This window comes from Phodopus roborovskii, unplaced genomic scaffold (genome assembly GCF_943737965.1).
Source record: "Phodopus roborovskii unplaced genomic scaffold, PHOROB, whole genome shotgun sequence".
NCBI classification, from domain to species: Eukaryota; Metazoa; Chordata; class Mammalia; order Rodentia; family Cricetidae; genus Phodopus; species Phodopus roborovskii.
The window spans coordinates 67,249,569-67,267,934 of record NW_026126418.1 but is presented as its reverse complement, the minus strand read 5'-3'; the positions used below and the strand labels follow the sequence as shown (position 1 = coordinate 67,267,934).

At 51.9% G+C, this 18,366-nt stretch overlaps 1 protein-coding gene across 1 annotated transcript in view; it reads left to right on the top strand.

The window, feature by feature from the left end:
- Notch1 (notch receptor 1) overlaps positions 1-16,175 on the top strand; it is a 47,452-nt gene extending 31,277 nt beyond the window's left edge. The window contains exons 18-34 of the mRNA XM_051184905.1: positions 217-445; positions 937-1,138; positions 1,934-2,087; positions 2,218-2,402; positions 2,847-2,979; positions 3,190-3,447; positions 3,531-3,643; positions 4,482-5,053; positions 5,256-5,657; positions 6,737-6,885; positions 7,820-8,036; positions 8,248-8,335; positions 8,426-8,591; positions 9,670-9,965; positions 11,404-11,551; positions 11,649-11,746; positions 13,037-16,175. Of these exons, the coding sequence (XP_051040862.1) occupies positions 217-445; positions 937-1,138; positions 1,934-2,087; positions 2,218-2,402; positions 2,847-2,979; positions 3,190-3,447; positions 3,531-3,643; positions 4,482-5,053; positions 5,256-5,657; positions 6,737-6,885; positions 7,820-8,036; positions 8,248-8,335; positions 8,426-8,591; positions 9,670-9,965; positions 11,404-11,551; positions 11,649-11,746; positions 13,037-14,482 (4,856 nt within the window). The 3' untranslated portion in view covers positions 14,483-16,175. The remainder of the gene's footprint in view (positions 1-216; positions 446-936; positions 1,139-1,933; positions 2,088-2,217; positions 2,403-2,846; positions 2,980-3,189; positions 3,448-3,530; positions 3,644-4,481; positions 5,054-5,255; positions 5,658-6,736; positions 6,886-7,819; positions 8,037-8,247; positions 8,336-8,425; positions 8,592-9,669; positions 9,966-11,403; positions 11,552-11,648; positions 11,747-13,036) is intronic.
- The last annotated feature ends 2,191 nt before the right edge of the window (positions 16,176-18,366 follow it).

Below are 18,366 nucleotides of genomic sequence, written 5' to 3'. Positions count from 1 at the left end.
GTGTATAGGAAGATGAGTTTCCCCATGACTTGTGTGAAGCTGGCTGAATTTCTGTCTCCCCACTGCCTTGGGGCCTTAGGGAAGGAATGTGTGTGAAGCAGAGCCCAGGCTCTGAGCTGGGATCAGCCTGGAGTGAGTGGCCCCATGGACTGTGGTGTCACCAGAGGCATGGTGTGAGCCCTGGCCACCCTAAGGCTCATCCATCTGTCCCTCCAGACCCATGTCACAATGGGGGTTCCTGCACTGATGGTATCAACACGGCCTTCTGCGACTGCCTGCCCGGCTTTCAGGGTGCCTTCTGTGAGGAGGACATCAACGAATGTGCCAGTAATCCCTGCCGAAACGGTGCCAACTGCACCGATTGTGTGGACAGCTACACATGCACCTGCCCTGCAGGTTTCAATGGCATCCACTGTGAGAATAACACACCTGACTGTACCGAAAGGTGAGTCCCAGACTTCTAGTCTCACAGGGAGCCCGGTGGGACCCAGCCTCAGCAGGGAAAGGGATGAGTGGTGGAGGACACACAGTGACTGACAGCATGGCACCTTAAGCAAGTGTCTTGCCCAGACCCAGTGGACATTCAGCACTAATTGAGTTGAATCCAGCATTGTTCATTATACTGCAGTGTCGTTCCTAAAAGAGCCATTGTGACCTCTGGTGACTTAGAACAAGGAAGTTTATCCAGAGGAATTGGTGAACCAGCCTCCTACTAAACAAGAGCTTTGTAATCCATCTTATTTCCCCCTTTGCCTTGATTGCCAGGAAGCTTAATGTTAAATGTCAATCTCATGCCTGGTTTGTAATGTATTTCCTATAGTATTCTGATTTTGCTTTTGATATGAGTGTCACAGCCAGGCTGGCATAGAGTTGCCTTCTCCAGGCAAAGACATTAATTAGTACACTCATCTTCCTTTGCTTCCTGTCTACCTCCAGCTCCTGCTTCAATGGTGGCACCTGTGTGGATGGTATCAACTCCTTCACCTGTCTGTGTCCACCTGGCTTCACGGGCAGCTACTGCCAGTATGATGTCAATGAGTGTGACTCACGACCCTGTCTGCATGGTGGCACCTGTCAAGACAGCTATGGCACCTATAAGTGCACCTGCCCACAGGGTTACACTGGCCTCAACTGCCAGGTGAGCTGAGGTTGCAGGGTGTGACCCAGAAGGCCTAGGACTCTTCACTGCCCAGTGCCCAGCCCTAGGCTATGTTGCTTCAGAGGATCAGGGACACACAGAAGCAGAGAGGGCTCCCAGGTGTCATCATGGGTTTATGGGGCCAGAGTGGACCCACATCCTCTGGGAAAATGACAAAATGGATATTTCTAAGGGAGAAAGGTGGGTGGGGATGCCAGGCTCTTGCTTCTATGGAGTGCATTATGTGGCCATTTATCCAAAGCAGCCTGGGGGGGGGGGCAGTGATCATTTCTGGTGGAGGGTGTCCAGAGGAAGGTGGTAGATGGCCTGGGTTTGCAGAGGGCCTTAAAGGAGAGCAAGGGAGACACAGGACCTTGTCCCAGGCTACTCCCAGGATAGGGAGTGTCTGTGAGCTCTGTGCCTGGGAGTTCTTAGGTGACATTCTTTCTGAACTGATATGGGAGTAGGTGAGGAAGGAGAGAATATCCTACTCAGTTGGTCTCACCTGTGAGTCAGAGCTCCACAGGGGTCACATATCAGATATCTGGCATATCAGATAATTACATTAGAGTTCATAACAGTAGCAGAATTACAGCTATGAAGCAGTAATGAGATGATTTTTATGGTTGGGGCTCACCACAACGTTAGCAACTAATGGCTGTGAACTAAAAGGCCACCGCATTAGGAAGGCTGAGAACCACTGCACTACTTAGAACTGGCCAGGGCCAGGGCAGGAGGGTGTCCGTGGCAGTCAGAGTTGGCGGAGAAGAGGCTGACCACTGACTCTCTCCTCAGAACCTTGTGCGCTGGTGCGACTCAGCTCCCTGCAAGAATGGTGGCAAGTGCTGGCAGACCAACACACAGTACCACTGCGAATGCCGTAGTGGCTGGACTGGTTTCAATTGTGATGTGCTCAGTGTGTCCTGCGAGGTAGCTGCACAGAAACGAGGTAACTGGCCCAGCCCATCTGTCCTTGCTCTGGCTCAACCCAGGTGAGGCCTATCAGGTCAGGAGGACATGGACAGTAGTCCTGAAAGTTGTGGCCCAGGCCTCATTTCCTTCTCATCTTGTCCCCACAGGCATCGACGTCACCCTCCTGTGCCAGCATGGAGGCCTCTGTGTGGATGAGGAAGACAAGCATTACTGCCACTGCCAGGCAGGCTACACGGGCAGCTACTGTGAGGATGAGGTGGATGAGTGCTCACCTAACCCATGCCAGAATGGAGCCACCTGCACTGACTACCTGGGTGGCTTTTCCTGCAAGGTGTGGACCGTCCTGGGGTGGAGGGGAGGGGATGGACATGAGTGTTGCTGCAGGAGGGCCGTTGGACTGGGAGCTGGTGTGCCATGGCAGACTGAGCCCAGTGTCTTGTTAGGGCAAGGTGTCACACACCTGCAGGGTCCATTCACATTACAGATGTGCTGGAGGAGAGACATGCCAAGCAGTGGCTTGGGGTACTCTTTCCCTAGATAGTTTTATGCTACCTAACACCTGCTACAAGACCCCACTCCTGTGGGACCAGGTTTTGTCCCCTTCCCCACTTTGGACAGTGACTTTAATTTACTGAGATCCTGCCTGGGGTCTGTTGGATGAAGTCCCTCTTCAGGGCTGCCAGTGTAGGCCTAACTTGGTGTGTGAGCCTGCGCAGTAGGTGTGGGACACGATACCATGACTCCAGCTGAGCTGTGGTCTGTGTTGTTTCTACAGTGTGTGGCTGGCTATCACGGATCTAACTGTTCTGAAGAGATCAATGAGTGCCTCTCCCAGCCCTGTCAAAATGGGGGTACCTGCATTGATCTGACCAACACTTACAAGTGCTCCTGCCCCAGGGGCACACAGGGTAAGAGTGGGAGCCTGGGTGGTGTGGCTAGGATCCAGCTAGAACTCACTCCATCTTGCCTTGTGGGACCAATCTTAGTAGGAAGATGGATTCCACTGGCACTGTGCCACCTTCCCTGGGTCTCAGTTTCTCACTGATTGCTGTGCTGGGCCACACAGGACAGACTACAGCCAGTACCATCCTCTGAGAGTGTCCATGGTCATTCTGCAGGTGTACACTGTGAGATCAATGTCGATGACTGCCATCCCCACCTTGACCCTGCCTCCCGAAGCCCCAAGTGCTTCAACAATGGCACCTGTGTGGACCAGGTGGGTGGCTACAGCTGCACCTGCCCACCAGGCTTCGTCGGGGAACGTTGTGAGGGCGATGTCAATGAGTGTCTCTCCAACCCCTGTGACCCACGTGGCACCCAGGACTGCGTGCAGCGTGTTAATGACTTCCACTGCGAGTGCCGGGCTGGCCACACTGGTGCGTGCCTTGGGCAGGTGGGCAGGGGTCTTGGGTGGATGGCAGTGTTAGCAGGGCTAGCTCCTTACAATCTTCTCACCCAGGACGCCGCTGCGAGTCAGTCATCAATGGCTGCCGGGGCAAACCATGCAAGAATGGGGGTGTCTGTGCCGTGGCCTCCAACACTGCCCGCGGATTCATCTGCAGGTGCCCTGCGGTAGGTGCTCCTGGCCCTATGCAGCTGCTGGGGTCCAGGTCTGAGGGTGCGAGAACCCCTGAATTTTACATTGGATGGACCTGTGCCACACCCACCCTCACCCAGGGTAGATTAGCCTGAAGACTTCTAGCCAAGGCTAAGAACCAAGCCCCATGCTTCCTCATGCCCACTCTCCTAGCTCATTCATAAAACCTGAGTGAGCATAATACATACATATCTGTAATTCTAGTACTCTGGGGCTGAGGCTGAAAGATTGGCCCACATTTAAGGTTATCTTAGGCTACAGGACAAGACCCTGTTTAAAAAAGCTTATTTGCTGCTATGCTGTACTGGGAACTTAGGCCCTTACACATGATGGGCAAATGTTCTGCCCCTGAGTCCCAGCACAGCCTCTTATTTTTAAATAAATGTTCATTTTAAAACAGTTTTAGGTTTGCATGAAAACTTATCAGGAAGGCCAGGTCCCCACCCAGCCTGCCATTTCCTATGGTTACCACCTTGCATGGAAGGTGTTGAGGGTCACACTCAGAAATGTGGTGTAGTATTTGCTCTAGGTGTTAACACTCAGGAATTCATACACATATAATGTACTAGTGTCAGCCTGGTTTTTCATGGGTCTAAAATCTCCTAGGGTTCTACCCACTTAGCTATTCCTCCCTTTCAAAGCCTGTGATAATCCTGACCTTTCTATGGTGAGGATGTTAAAGGGTTGTGTTACTGGGGAAGGGCCATATACACTTTTCACAGGTCATGGGATGTGGCCAGGCCTAGGCTGGGGTGCATGGTGTCCCTGAACCCTAACACCTTGATCCAATGCACCATCCTCTCTCCACCACAGGGCTTTGAGGGCGCCACCTGTGAGAATGATGCCCGCACTTGTGGCAGCTTACGCTGCCTGAATGGTGGTACATGTATCTCAGGCCCACGCAATCCCACCTGCCTGTGCCTGGGCTCCTTCACTGGCCCCGAGTGCCAGTTCCCAGCCAGCAGCCCCTGTGTGGGTAGCAACCCTTGCTACAATCAGGGCACCTGTGAGCCCACATCCGAGAGCCCTTTCTACCGATGTCTGTGCCCTGCCAAATTCAACGGGCTGCTGTGCCACATCCTGGACTACAGCTTCACAGGTGGTGCTGGGCGCGACATTCCCCCACCACAGATTGAGGAGGCCTGCGAGCTGCCCGAGTGCCAGGAGGATGCAGGCAACAAGGTCTGCAACCTGCAGTGCAATAATCATGCTTGTGGCTGGGATGGTGGTGACTGCTCCCTCAACTTCAATGACCCTTGGAAGAACTGCACGCAGTCCCTGCAGTGCTGGAAGTATTTCAGTGATGGCCATTGTGACAGCCAGTGCAACTCAGCCGGCTGCCTCTTTGATGGCTTCGACTGCCAGCGCACCGAGGGGCAGTGCAAGTAAGTAAGGCTGGGTTGCCTCTGGGTCTCGGGGCTGAGCAGACAGCTGTGGGAGGAAGGACCAAACAAATACCAGGAACACGAGGCCAGTGTCTATCCCTGCCCGTAGGGGACACCAAGCACATTTCCCAGGTCTGTGCCAGTCAGGGTGGGTGTGAGGCCCTCAGGCTGGGATGTGACGAGTGTGTCCTGTACCCCTCAGCCCTCTCTATGACCAGTATTGCAAGGACCACTTCAGTGATGGCCATTGCGACCAGGGCTGCAACAGCGCTGAGTGCGAGTGGGATGGGCTAGACTGTGCAGAGCATGTGCCCGAACGGCTGGCAGCCGGCACGTTGGTGTTGGTGGTGCTGCTCCCACCTGAGCAGCTACGCAACAACTCCTTCCACTTCCTGCGGGAGCTCAGCCACGTGCTGCACACCAACGTGGTCTTCAAGCGTGATGCGCAAGGCCAGCAGATGATCTTCCCCTACTACGGCCGTGAGGAAGAGCTGCGCAAGCACCCCATCAAGCGCTCTGCAGTGGGGTGGACCACCTCTTCACTGCTTCCCAGCACCAGTGGGGGGCGCCAGCGCAGGGAGCTGGACCCCATGGACATCAGAGGGTGAGTGAGCTCCAGATCCAGCTGCTGTGGGCTGTTTCCTAGTGCATCCCTGGGCCCTGTTACCAGTTCAACCCTGGAGGTGAACTCTGGGGAGGTAGTATTTAGCCTGCTTTATGGTAAAAAAAAAAAAAAAAAAAAAGGACCTGGAATGCGGAGGCCACCCCTTTCTGGGTACCAGGCAAGCTTCACTCTGCTCAGCTTGTGATTTTGCAGCCCTACTCTGTACCAGGTGTTTAATCAGGACCAAGCTGGTTAAAGCCTCCAGGGTGGTCCCTGGAGCTAAGTCATCCTAGACCAAGCCTGCACCTCAGTCTCTGCAGCCCCCTTATCACTGCAGAGGAAGCTGAGCCTTGAAGGCTGAGGAGCTGAGGGTGGCAGTGAGGGCACAGATAAGGGCATCTCATGGATGCTGCACAGAGCCACCTGGGGATGGGCAGAGATGCACCAGCCAGTACTGAAGTGGTCATTGCAGCTACTGGTTGCCCCCATACCCTGAATTTGGGGGTTCCAGGAGCCTGCCACCTTTTCCTCGTTGAGATATTGGGTGTCTGCCTGGTGGCATCTTGGTGTCTCTTGACCCCAGTAGTTTCCAGTCCTGGCTTCCTTGCCATGGAGCTGTAGTAAAGGTTAGAAATGTATTGTTGCTTGGAAGCTGTGTTAGAATCCTGTGTCTGAGAGGCCGTGCCTGAGAGTGGGTGACCTGGCTGGCATAAGAGTCTCAGCCCTCTAGCATCTGAGTCTGCTGTCGTCTCAAGCCACTCCTAGGGGAGTTCTGAGGAATAACCCATAATTGCATCCTTGCCCTTCTGTGACTCTGGGTGCCTGAGAACATTCTCTTCCCTGAGGTGAAGAAAGGGGTGTTAGGGTACCTAAGGGGCAAGGCTGAAAAACATGTTGGGCAGTAGGAAGAACACCTGCTGAGTGCTAAAAACTGGGGCTGCAGGGAGACTTGTCCAGTTGCCGGGCTATTGCTTCCAGATGTGCAGTCTGGGTCAGGGTGATAGGATAGGGAATCAGAGCTGGTGTGCAGGCAGTGTGCTAAGCTGTGTCTGATCTCAGTGTGATGTGTGTGTTCCCAGCTCCATTGTCTACCTGGAGATTGACAACCGGCAATGTGTACAGTCATCCTCACAGTGTTTCCAGAGTGCCACCGATGTGGCCGCCTTCCTGGGCGCGCTTGCTTCCCTCGGCAACCTCAATATCCCCTACAAGATCGAGGCCGTAAAGAGTGAGTGGTCATGGTTGGAAAGATGGCTCAGTAGTTAAGAACACTGGCTGCTGTCACAGAGGACTGGGGTTCAAATCTCAGAACCCACACAGTATTTTAAAACTATATGTAGCTCCAATTCCAGGTGATCAGACACCTTCTGACCTCTGCAGACACTATGCATGCACAGGGTTCATAGGCATACATGCAGGTAAAACACCCATACATGTTAAAAAAAATTTTAAGTGAGTGCCCTACCCACCAGCCCTGCTTTTTCAGGGATGGATTGCTAGAGTGGAGAGAGAGTCTGTCTGGGAGGGGCACAAGCAGACAGTCTCTCTCTCCTTATGCCAGCTGCCATCCAGAGCTCAGGAAGTGCTTTTCTGGAATTTTCTTGATGGCCTTCTGTCCCAATGGATGGTGACAGACATAGATAAAGCTTAGATGTATACATATGCCAGAAACTGTGGGGGAGCTCTTTTCTCTCCCCATTTTTCTCTCCCCTGATTTTTCTTTGTTGGGTATTATTTCAAAATCATTACAGGTTTTTTGGGGCTTTTTTTTTTTTTTGGTTTTTTTTTTTTTTTTTTTTTAAGAGAGAAAGAGAAGAATTGATCGGTGTCATGTGAAGTGTTGAAGTTTGTATCTTGAAAATCCCCCTAAATCCTTTGTCTTAACAGCTCAATGCGAGCGCAGCGATTTGAAGTTCGCTAATCCTCCTCCTCGAAAGGGGAGAAGTGAGCACTGTCTCCAGACAGATCGGCTGGTGCAGGAGAGAATTTAGCGATAGTTTGCAATTCTGATTAATCACGTAGAAAATGACCTTATTTTGGGGGGTGGGATGGAGGAGAGTGGGTGAGGAGGCACTGGCCGTGGAGCCAGTCCGCCGCCCCCCGCCGGCCCACAGCATCACCACGCCTGACGTGGGGTGCTTGGCTGCCGCCCCTGCCCGCAGGTGAGACGGTGGAGCCTCCGCTGCCCCCGCAGCTGCACCTCATGTACGTGGCAGCTGCTGCCTTCGTGCTTCTGTTCTTTGTGGGCTGTGGGGTGCTGCTGTCCCGCAAGCGCCGGCGGCAGCATGGCCAGCTGTGGTTCCCTGAGGGTTTCAAAGTGTCAGAGGCCAGCAAGAAGAAGCGGAGAGAGCCCCTCGGCGAGGACTCTGTCGGCCTCAAGTGAGTGGATACTGCTCTCACTGTGTGTGTGTGTGGGGGGGGGTGGATGAGTGGCAGGGTGGGTGGTGGGTGCTTAGCTCCCACAAGCCCATGGGCCCATCCATCCCTGTCCTCACTCTGAGCCCATTTGCATGTAGAGGATGCCCATATGAGCTATGGCTACAGGGCATTTCCTGGAGCACCTGCTCAGTTTCCCCACCCCATCACCCAGGCCCCTGAAGAATGCCTCAGATGGTGCCCTGATGGATGACAATCAGAACGAGTGGGGGGACGAAGACCTGGAGACCAAGAAGTTCCGGGTAAGTCCAGCAGCCTCCCAGATTTCCCTGGATGACACTGCTCACCTGGGCCGCAAATGATGAGGCTCTGCTTACTCTGTCCAAATTCAGTTTGAGGAGCCAGTGGTTGTTCCTGACCTGGATGATCAGACTGACCATCGGCAGTGGACCCAGCAGCACCTGGATGCTGCTGACCTGCGAATGTCTGCCATGGCCCCAACACCACCTCAGGGTGAGGTGGATGCTGACTGCATGGATGTCAATGTCCGAGGACCTGGTAAGACCACTGGACACACACACACACACACACACACACACACACACACACACACACCTTAGTGTAGACTTACAGTTGGGTCACTGAATGGCTCTACCTAGCAGCACCCTCCCCTTAACTGAACTCCAGTCTCCTGCTGCCCCCAGAGTACACTTTTTCATGAAATGTTGCTTTGCAATACATCCAAGTGTTGGGTTTTTTTCCCCTTTGGTTTTTGAGTCAGGGTCTTACTCTGTAGGCCAGGCTAACTCCAAATATGATTCTTCTGTCTTAGCTTCCAGAGTGCTCTGTGACTCCCATGACTAGCTAAAGTGTTGACTTTGAAAATTATATGCATATATGTATATAAAATATATGTGTGTAATAAATAAATGTGTTATTTTATGTGCATGGTTCTGCCTACACATACATATGTCTGTGTACCATGTGCATGCCTAGTGCCTATGGAAGCCAGAAGAGGCCACTGAATCCTCTGGAATTAGAGTTGCAGATTGTTGTGAGCAGCTATATGGGTGCTGGGATTGAACCCAGGTCCTCTGGAAGAGCAGCCAGTGCTCTAACGAGCTATCTCTTCAGCCCTTATTTTATTTTTAAATATTTATTCATTTGAGTGCCATAGTGCATACGTGGAGGTCAGAGGACAACTTGCATGAGTTGTTTCTCCCTTTCTACCATGTGGGTCCCAGGGATCGAACTCAGGTTGGTAGGCCCGGCAGCAAAGACCTTTACTCACTGAACCATTTCAGTTGCCCAGTGGTGACTTTTTAAGTTCATTTTTTCTTGTGTTTTTTCTGAATGGGTCCTCAATGAAGGGTATCTTGGGCAGACCAGGAAGTAAAACTTGGAGGGATCTTCATCACCCCATCTCTTCAAGTTGGTAGTTACACTAGGCCAACTCAGGGTAACTTCAATAGCCCCCAGTAGCCACTATGTGCTCAGAGGTGTGTCTGTCCACACAGCTGTCCCTTGACCTGAAGGCTTTGGCAGGGCTGCTGCCATAATCATAGCTGGGTACTAACCCTCCCTGAAGCTGTTACTACCCCTTCCACGCTCACCCCTATCTGTCTCCTCTCTGCAGATGGCTTCACACCACTCATGATCGCCTCCTGCAGTGGAGGGGGCCTTGAGACAGGCAATAGTGAAGAAGAAGAAGATGCGCCTGCTGTCATCTCGGACTTCATCTACCAGGGTGCCAGCTTGCACAACCAGACAGACCGCACAGGGGAGACTGCCCTGCACCTGGCTGCCAGATACTCTCGTTCAGATGCTGCCAAGCGCTTGCTAGAGGCCAGTGCAGATGCCAACATCCAGGACAACATGGGGCGCACCCCATTGCATGCAGCTGTTTCTGCAGATGCTCAGGGTGTCTTTCAGGTAGGCAGCACTGCATCCTTAGGGCCAGTGACCTGATCTGGGCCAGTGGTCTGGCTAGCATGGGCCCTGCAAGCCCTAATTCCAAGTGTGACTGGGCAGGAACAGCTAGCACCTGTATTACAACTACAGTGGAGGAAGGCCAAGTTACAAAGGGCATCAAGCCCTACCTGTGTTCTCTGGGCAAGCTGGCTGAAGGTGGTTCTGAGAAACCTACAAGGTGAGGCAGGACTTCCCTACCCTCAGTAAGACCCTCCAGTCTAAAGGTCATGGCCTTACCTGAGGCCCCCAGCCCAGTGCTGTAGCCTTTGCATCCTAGTCCTACCCCATTCATCTGTGGCTGCAGGCATAGCCCATGGCAGCAGAAAGAGAGCTTTAGAGGCTGCTGGTCCTGGCCTTTGCCTGGAAGCCTAAAGCCAGCCAGGGTAGATTTAGAGATTTAACTGCATGGATCTCCAGGGACCATCTAGTAGCTGCTTCTGCATGCTGCCAGCCATGGATCCTGGCTACCAGGTCCCATCCTCTAGGCCGCCCTGGAGCAAGCTCCAATGGGGCATAGACCAGGCATCAAAAATGCTTGCCATTTAATCATTTCTTTTTTTTAAAAAAATAATTTATTTTTGTCTTATGTGTATTGGTGTTTTGCTTGCATATATGTCTGTGTGAGTAGGCCAAATCCCCCTGAGCTGGAGTTACAGACAGCTATGAGCTTCTATGTGGTTGCTGGGAATTGAATCAGGGTCCTCTGGAAGAGCCTCCAGTGCTCCTAACCACTGAGCCATCTCTCCAGTTCCCATTTAATAATTTCTTAACTCAAGCAACATATTGTTGGTTTGCAGAAGAAAGTAAACCAGACATGCCAGTGCACACCTATTATCCCGGCACTCTAGAATCTGAGAGGATTGTAAGCACAAGGCTAGCCTGGTCTTTATAGAAAGACCCTGTTTCAAAATAGCAGAGAGACTGTGACCAGCCTGGGACATGGACACATTGCCTGCTCTGCTTGCACAGACAGCTCTGTGTCTGCTCTGCAGAGATCCAGGCAGTGCTTAGTCCCAACTCACTTCACCATCCCACTCTTCCCACCTGTGTCTCAAACAAGGCGGCTTAGCAGTTCCACGTATGGCTGTAGACTGCAAGCGGCATTCCCGTCCTGGTTCCCCTCCCTTCTGTCCCCCATGCATGGCAGAAGCTTGACTCCTTTAGCCTGGAGATGTTTCTGGTAGCCATGACCAAAAGATGAGGCCACACGTGGTTCACAATGGGTCATCAGTGTCTCCAGGGGTTGGGGTAGGAACTCTAGCCTCTCCTGCACATTGAATGTAAGCTCCGTGGCATCCGTTTCTCAGGGTTCATCTGAGTCATGGGAACAGCTGAGCCCAATCCAGGCATTGGTTCCTGGAGATACCAGCTTGTGTTTGGATCCTTCTCTGCCTTCCAGATCCTGCTCCGGAACCGAGCCACAGATCTGGATGCCCGCATGCATGATGGCACAACCCCACTGATCCTGGCTGCACGCCTGGCCGTGGAGGGCATGCTAGAAGACCTCATTAACTCCCATGCAGACGTCAATGCTGTGGATGACCTAGGTACCCAAGCTACAACCCAGCTACCTAGGTACCCAAGCATCAACCACTACATGGTCTGTCTGGCCCTAACCTACTTCTCTCCTTGCTTTCTTTCCAGGCAAGTCAGCCTTGCACTGGGCAGCAGCCGTGAACAATGTGGATGCTGCAGTTGTGCTCCTGAAGAACGGAGCCAACAAAGACATGCAGAACAACAAGGTAAGCAAAAGGGCTGCTTTAACCACAGGGACATGGTAGGGACCACTTACGGTGTTACAGTGTCTGGGATGCAGCTAATTCTTCTGACACCTCCCAAATGTGGGGGCTGGGACAACAGCAGATAAAGTAGCCCACCCTTACAGAGACCGGATGAGGCGGAAACTGATATCCTATGTCACTGTTACTTGATCCTTGCTCTCTGTACCCTTCTGTCCTTGAGGGATATGATGACCCTAGGGGCTCAGGATTGGCCAAGGGGTTTGGGTGGGGTGGCTCTGTGTGACCCACCACTAGTATCCTCCTTTTGGGATAAAGGAAACTTACTGCTTTAAGACTATGTTTAGAGCCAGGCAGTGGTGGCTCATGCCTTTAATCCCAGCACTGGGGGGTGGGGGGAGGCGGATCTCTGTGAGTTCAAGACCTGCCTGATCTATAAGTGCAATCCAGGACAGCCTCCAAAGCTGCCACAGAGAAACGCTGTCCCTAACCTGCACCCCCCCCCAAAAAAAGGTTATGTTTAGTTGCTCAGAAGTGCAGAGTTTGTGCTTCTCTTACCAACTCCACCACAGGTCTGGAAATGCAACAGGCATCAGGCACAGGGGGTTGTTATTGGACACAGGTTTCCCCCAGTCCAGGGTGGGCCAGTGGTTATAAAGGGAATCAGAGCCTGGTAGACGGCTCTCTAGGTTCCTAGGCCTTTCATACTCCTCACAGAGAGGTGTATGGTTATATCTATTAGACAGAGCAGAGCTGGAAGGAGCTGAGAGGCCATGGCCACTTGTAACTCTCTGGACAGGAAATGCCTTCCCCATGTCCATTGATTAACTTTAAAGGTTCCTGAGTCCCAAAATTGCAGTATTTTGCACCTGCAATTAGGGGAGGCGGATAAACGGCACCAGGTTCTTTAGGGTTCTGGCAATCTGACCCCAGACAGGGGAAGCCCTGTGGATTTAACATGGAGGGTCCCACAGAACTTCTCTGGGGGTGGGGCGACATATCTAGGCTCTCTAAAAAAGGACTCAGGCCCAGCCAGGTGTGGTGGCACACACCTGTACTCCTAGCTAGCACTAGGCCATCTTGGGTAACATAGGGAGGCCCCACTATAACCCTCCTCTCTGCAAGCCTGGTCGTCTACAATGTTTGGGTCTAGATAGGTCTCACTCACTGTGAAAAGAGGAAGAGGAACCATTGCTTCCCTAGCTCCTCCTCCCAGGCCATCCATCGTGAATGACTCAGCAGGTCCTATACCAGGCCCAGCTCCCTCATAGGCCTCCCATCCATGTCCTACAGGAGGAGACTCCCCTGTTCCTGGCTGCCCGTGAGGGCAGCTACGAAACTGCCAAAGTGCTGCTGGACCACTTTGCCAACCGGGACATCACAGATCACATGGACCGACTGCCACGGGACATTGCTCAGGAGCGCATGCATCATGATATCGTGCGGCTGCTGGACGAGTACAACCTGGTGCGCAGCCCACAGCTGCACGGCACTGCCCTGGGTGGCACACCCACCCTATCTCCCACACTCTGCTCGCCCAATGGCTACCTGGGCAACCTCAAGTCTGCCACACAAGGCAAAAAGGCCCGCAAGCCCAGCACCAAAGGGCTAGCCTGTGGCAGCAAGGAAGCTAAGGACCTCAAAGCACGGAGGAAGAAGTCCCAGGATGGCAAGGGCTGCCTGTTGGACAGCTCAAGCATGCTGTCACCTGTGGACTCCCTTGAGTCACCTCATGGCTACTTGTCAGATGTGGCCTCACCACCCCTCCTCCCCTCCCCATTCCAGCAGTCTCCATCCATGCCTCTCAGCCACCTTCCTGGTATGCCTGACACCCACCTGGGCATCAGCCACTTGAATGTGGCCGCCAAGCCTGAGATGGCAGCACTGGCTGGAAGCAGCCGGCTGGCCTTTGAGCCGCCTCCCCCACGCCTCTCCCACCTGCCTGTAGCCTCCAATGCCAGCACAGTGCTGAGTACCAATGGCACAGGGGCTATGAATTTCACCGTGGGCACACCTGCAAGCTTGAATGGCCAGTGTGAGTGGCTCCCCAGGTTGCAGAACGGCATGGTGCCCAGCCAATACAACCCACTACGGCCAGGTGTGGCATCGGGCACACTGAGCACACAGGCGGCTGGCCTCCAGCATGGCATGATGGGCCCACTACACAGCAGCCTCTCCACCAATACCTTGTCCCCAATGATCTACCAGGGCTTGCCCAACACACGGCTGGCCACACAGCCCCATCTGGTGCAGACCCAGCAGGTGCAGCCACAGAACTTACAAATCCAGCCTCAGAACCTGCAGCCACCATCACAGCCACACCTCAGTGTGAGCTCAGCAGCCAATGGGCACCTGGGCCGGAGCTTCCTGGGTGGGGAGCACAGCCAGGCGGATGTACAACCACTGGGTCCCAGCAGTCTGCCTGTGCACACCATTCTGCCCCAGGAGAGCCAGGCCCTGCCGACATCACTGCCATCTTCGATGGTCCCGCCCATGACCACTACCCAATTCCTGACCCCTCCTTCTCAGCACAGTTACTCCTCCTCACCTGTGGACAACACCCCCAGCCACCAGCTGCAGGTGCCAGAGCACCCCTTCCTCACCCCATCCCCTGAATCCCCCGACCAATGGTCCAGCTCCTCCCCGCATTCCAACATCTCTGATTGGTCCGAGGGCATCTCCAGCCCGCCCACCAGCATGCCGTCCCAGATCACCCACATTCCAGAGGCATTTAAGTAAACAGTGATGCGGGATGCAGGACCCCAGCTTCCGTTCCCAAGCCCTGTTGGGAGTCGTTTCCAGTGCTCCAGGATGCAGGGGCGACCAAAGGAGCTTTAAAAAAAAATGTTTTTATACAAAATAAGAGGACAAGGATTTCCATTTTTTTTTAGTATTTATTTATGTACTTTTATTTTCCACAGAAACACTGCCTTTTTATTTATATGTATTGTTTTCTATGGCACTAGGGAAAAACGTATCTGTTCCAAGAAAATAAACTAGTTCTCAGAGCCTTGATTTTCCTGGTCAGGATGAAGTTCCCTGTGTGTTTGTAAAATATGAACAAGGATTCATGATTTGTAAATGCTGTTTATTTATTGACTGCTTCTTCCAAAATCAAAAAAGAAACCATGACAGAAGGGAAGCTGGAGCATGCCATTGCCAGAAATTCCCATCTACCCAGAGGCCTGCCACCCTACAACCGATGCCCCTCCTCCCAGTTTGACCTGGGATTTGTAGAAGTGTTTAGAGAGAGGCCAAGACCTTCACACCTTGGGCTCATAGATTAGTTTTGTATCTAAAACAGGAAGCAAGTAAAATTATGTGGTTTGGACATTTTCTGAAACCACCAGCTTGGGTTTGAAGAGGTGTCCCTGGCATGTACAGAGAGTGTGCCACCCGATACCAGTCATGAATCTTCAGGCTTCAGTGTTCTGTAGTAGTGTTTATGGGCCTTGGGAGTACTTCCCTCCCCTGCTTGCCCTGACTCACTGTCCCCTTCCTGACACCTTGAGCCAGTGAGCCATGCAGGATGTGGTGCCTCCTGGGACCATGCAGAGTAACCCCACCTCCTGGAGAAAGACACTGCCTGGACTTTTCCCTGTGGGGTTCCAGCATCACTCCTTGAACAGTATCATCCAAATTCAGCTGAGGATGGACTGTCCCTGTCCTGCCTGGGCTCCCAAAACCTGACTGCTGAAGGGCTCCAATGTGCATTATGGACTCACCAGAGTAGCCTGCATTGAGACCTCAAGGAAATCTGGGCTGTGCAGTCCTCTGATCCCCTAACTGCCCTGGGTGAGGACATGCCTTGAATGTGCTGGAATGTGGGTAGAGCCTGTTTCTGGGACATCCCTCCTGGTTCAGGGTGGTGCTCACAGCAGATTCTTGCAGTATCAAGTATAAGCCTGTGGCAGAATAAGTATCTGTAAATACATGTTTAAAGGTGGATTTTGTTTAAAAAATCTAAAAGAACAAGTCTGTCCTGTGTCAAGCTGATGAATGTCAGAATGTGGCTCAGCTCAGTGTGACCCAGGCCTCATGACCTGCAACTGCCAAACCAGTAGCTCCTAAGAGCACAACAGAGGATGGTCCATCTGCCATCCACCAAGCCCTCTCCCAGCCACAGTGTGCTGGAGGCTCGCTCAGGGGCAGGTGCCCACCTCCTCAGGGTAGCTCCTCCTGGCTTTTGGGGGCCAGTGTCTGTACCATTCCTAGTAGGTATGACCAGGCACATCCTTAAGATGTTGATTCTTACCATGTTTTATAAAATAAGGTGTAGTTTACAGAAAAAGAAAACTTTTTAAAAATGTTATCTACATGTAAAACTGTAGGTAATGGAAATGATGTATTTTTTCATCTTGTTTTTTTTTTTTTTTTTGTTAACTAATTTGCAATAAAAATGATGCTGATGGTCATCCAGATTTTTGCTAAACTTGGAGTGTTGTTTTGCTCATTTTGTGGGGTGGGTGGCAGAGCAAGGACCACCCAGTACTGAGATAACCAAAAGCAGAACCTTCTCTTACACAGTAGTAATAGAGAAGTTGTTCACAGGGGCATTCCATTCCCAGAAACTTCACAGCACAGAGCATCAAGGTGGAAAACAGTGCCAGAAGAGTTGATGCACTCTCCTGGGGGTGGGGGTTGATGTCACCTCCATCCCTGTCAGCAGCAGAGGAGTCAAGGCACCTTTCATTGCTATATATGACTCTCCTCTGAACCCAATAACCTCCATCATCTTCAAGTTCAGCTGTGCCCTCTTGCAAACGATCATCCCAGCTGGGCCTGCTGACTGTTTATACACCACCACCACCATCACCATTCCCCTTTCCCCCAAAAGGGTTAGGAGGGTCATGGGACTCACAGGACCTTCACCTGTGATCCAGTTGTATGCAATCCTGTCCTAATTGTGCATGACCTCAAGGAGGGACTAGAGTATTTAGTCTGGGAAGACTAGTGGAGGGAGTCTCCATCTATGTGGCTGTGAGAAAGCCTTATCTCTGCTAGATAAAGTCTTTCCAATATGGGTTTTTTGTTTGGTTATTTTTTTTTTTTTTTTTTTTTTTTTTTTTTTGTAGGGAGAAGCATCCATACTCAGAAAGTAATGTTCACCTATGTTCTGTATGTCAGCCCAATAGATCCATTGGTGCCTAGGGTCTACTTTGGTGGAATTGTACCTAGCACTGTCATTAGGACCGTAGGAGGAGGGGTAGGTGTTGTCTCCCCTTGGGAAGGAATATTAGCAACATTCATCTAGCCAAAGATCCCCTGCAGCGGGCAGAAGGGAACATGGGGAGGGGGCTTGGGGCAAGCACCCAAGACCTAAAAGGGAACTGAAGAAACAACAGGGCAGGGCAGTGTGTCTGGAAAGGTTTATGAACCTAAGAAGCTGAGTGCTACAAAGGCATCCTTGCCCTGAGAAGAAATCAGCATAGTAAGGATTGTCTCTCTTCCTCCCTGGTCCTCTTCACTTGCCCTAAAGCCATTGGAAACAAAAAATGTAAAGCAATATTAAGAGCTAGGGATGTAGCCCAGTAGTAGAGAATTTGTTTACTATGCACAGTGCTCCAGATTCCATCTCCAGGACCAAATAAAAAGTAATCAATGAATTGACTTGGGCGATAACTGTCAATAAAGTGCTTGTAGTGTAAACCTGAGCACCTGAGTTTGAGCCCATGTAAAAAAGCTGGGTGTGGTAAGGTGCTGTAATCTCAACAGCACCATTGATGTGGAGAGGTGGAGACAGGTGGATTCCTGGGGCTCACTGGCTAGCCAGCCTTGGCTAATCAGTGAGCCCCAGGTCCCAGTGAGAGACCCTATCTCAAAAACTAAAACTAAAAAGCCAGGCAGGACTGGGGAGATGGCTCAGATAGTAAAAATTGCTGCTGTACTAGCACCAAGACCTGATTTTGGATCCCCAGCATCCACATAAAAGCCTGGCATGACCACACATCTGTAATCACGTGTTGGAGTGGAGAGGAGGACAGGATCCTGGAGTTCCGTTGGCCTAACCAATCAGCAGAATACCAGGTCCAGTGAAAGATCCTGCCTCAGAAAACAGGGTGGAGTTGGGCTTGGGAGCACAACTTTTAACCCCAGCATCAGGAGGCAGAAGAAGTCAAATCTCTGAGTTCCAGGCCAGTCTGGTCTACATTTGGAGTACCAGGACAGCCCAGAGCTAATAGTCTCTGTCTTAAAAACAAACTAAACAACCAAGATGGAGAATGAGAAAGACATCCTCTGGCCTCTACAAGCGTGCATGTGCACACGCGTGCAAACACACACACACACACACACACACACACACACACACACACACACACACGGACTAAATGGGACACTCAAAAACCATACAGCCCAGAGAGGAAAGGGAGTCTTTTAGTCTCAGCTTTCCCTTGTTTAGGGGGAATACAGGACAACAGGCCCTGCCATCTCCCAGCAGAAATATTCAAAACTAACAAGCAGATATAAATAATCCAAGAACAGGCAGGTACATTCCTTTAATCCTAGCACTCAGGAGGCAGAGGCAGAGGCAGAGGCAGAAGGATCTCTGTGAGTTTGAGGCCAGCCTGGTCTACACAGGGAGTTCTAGAACAGCCAGGGCCACACTGAGAAACCCTGTCTTG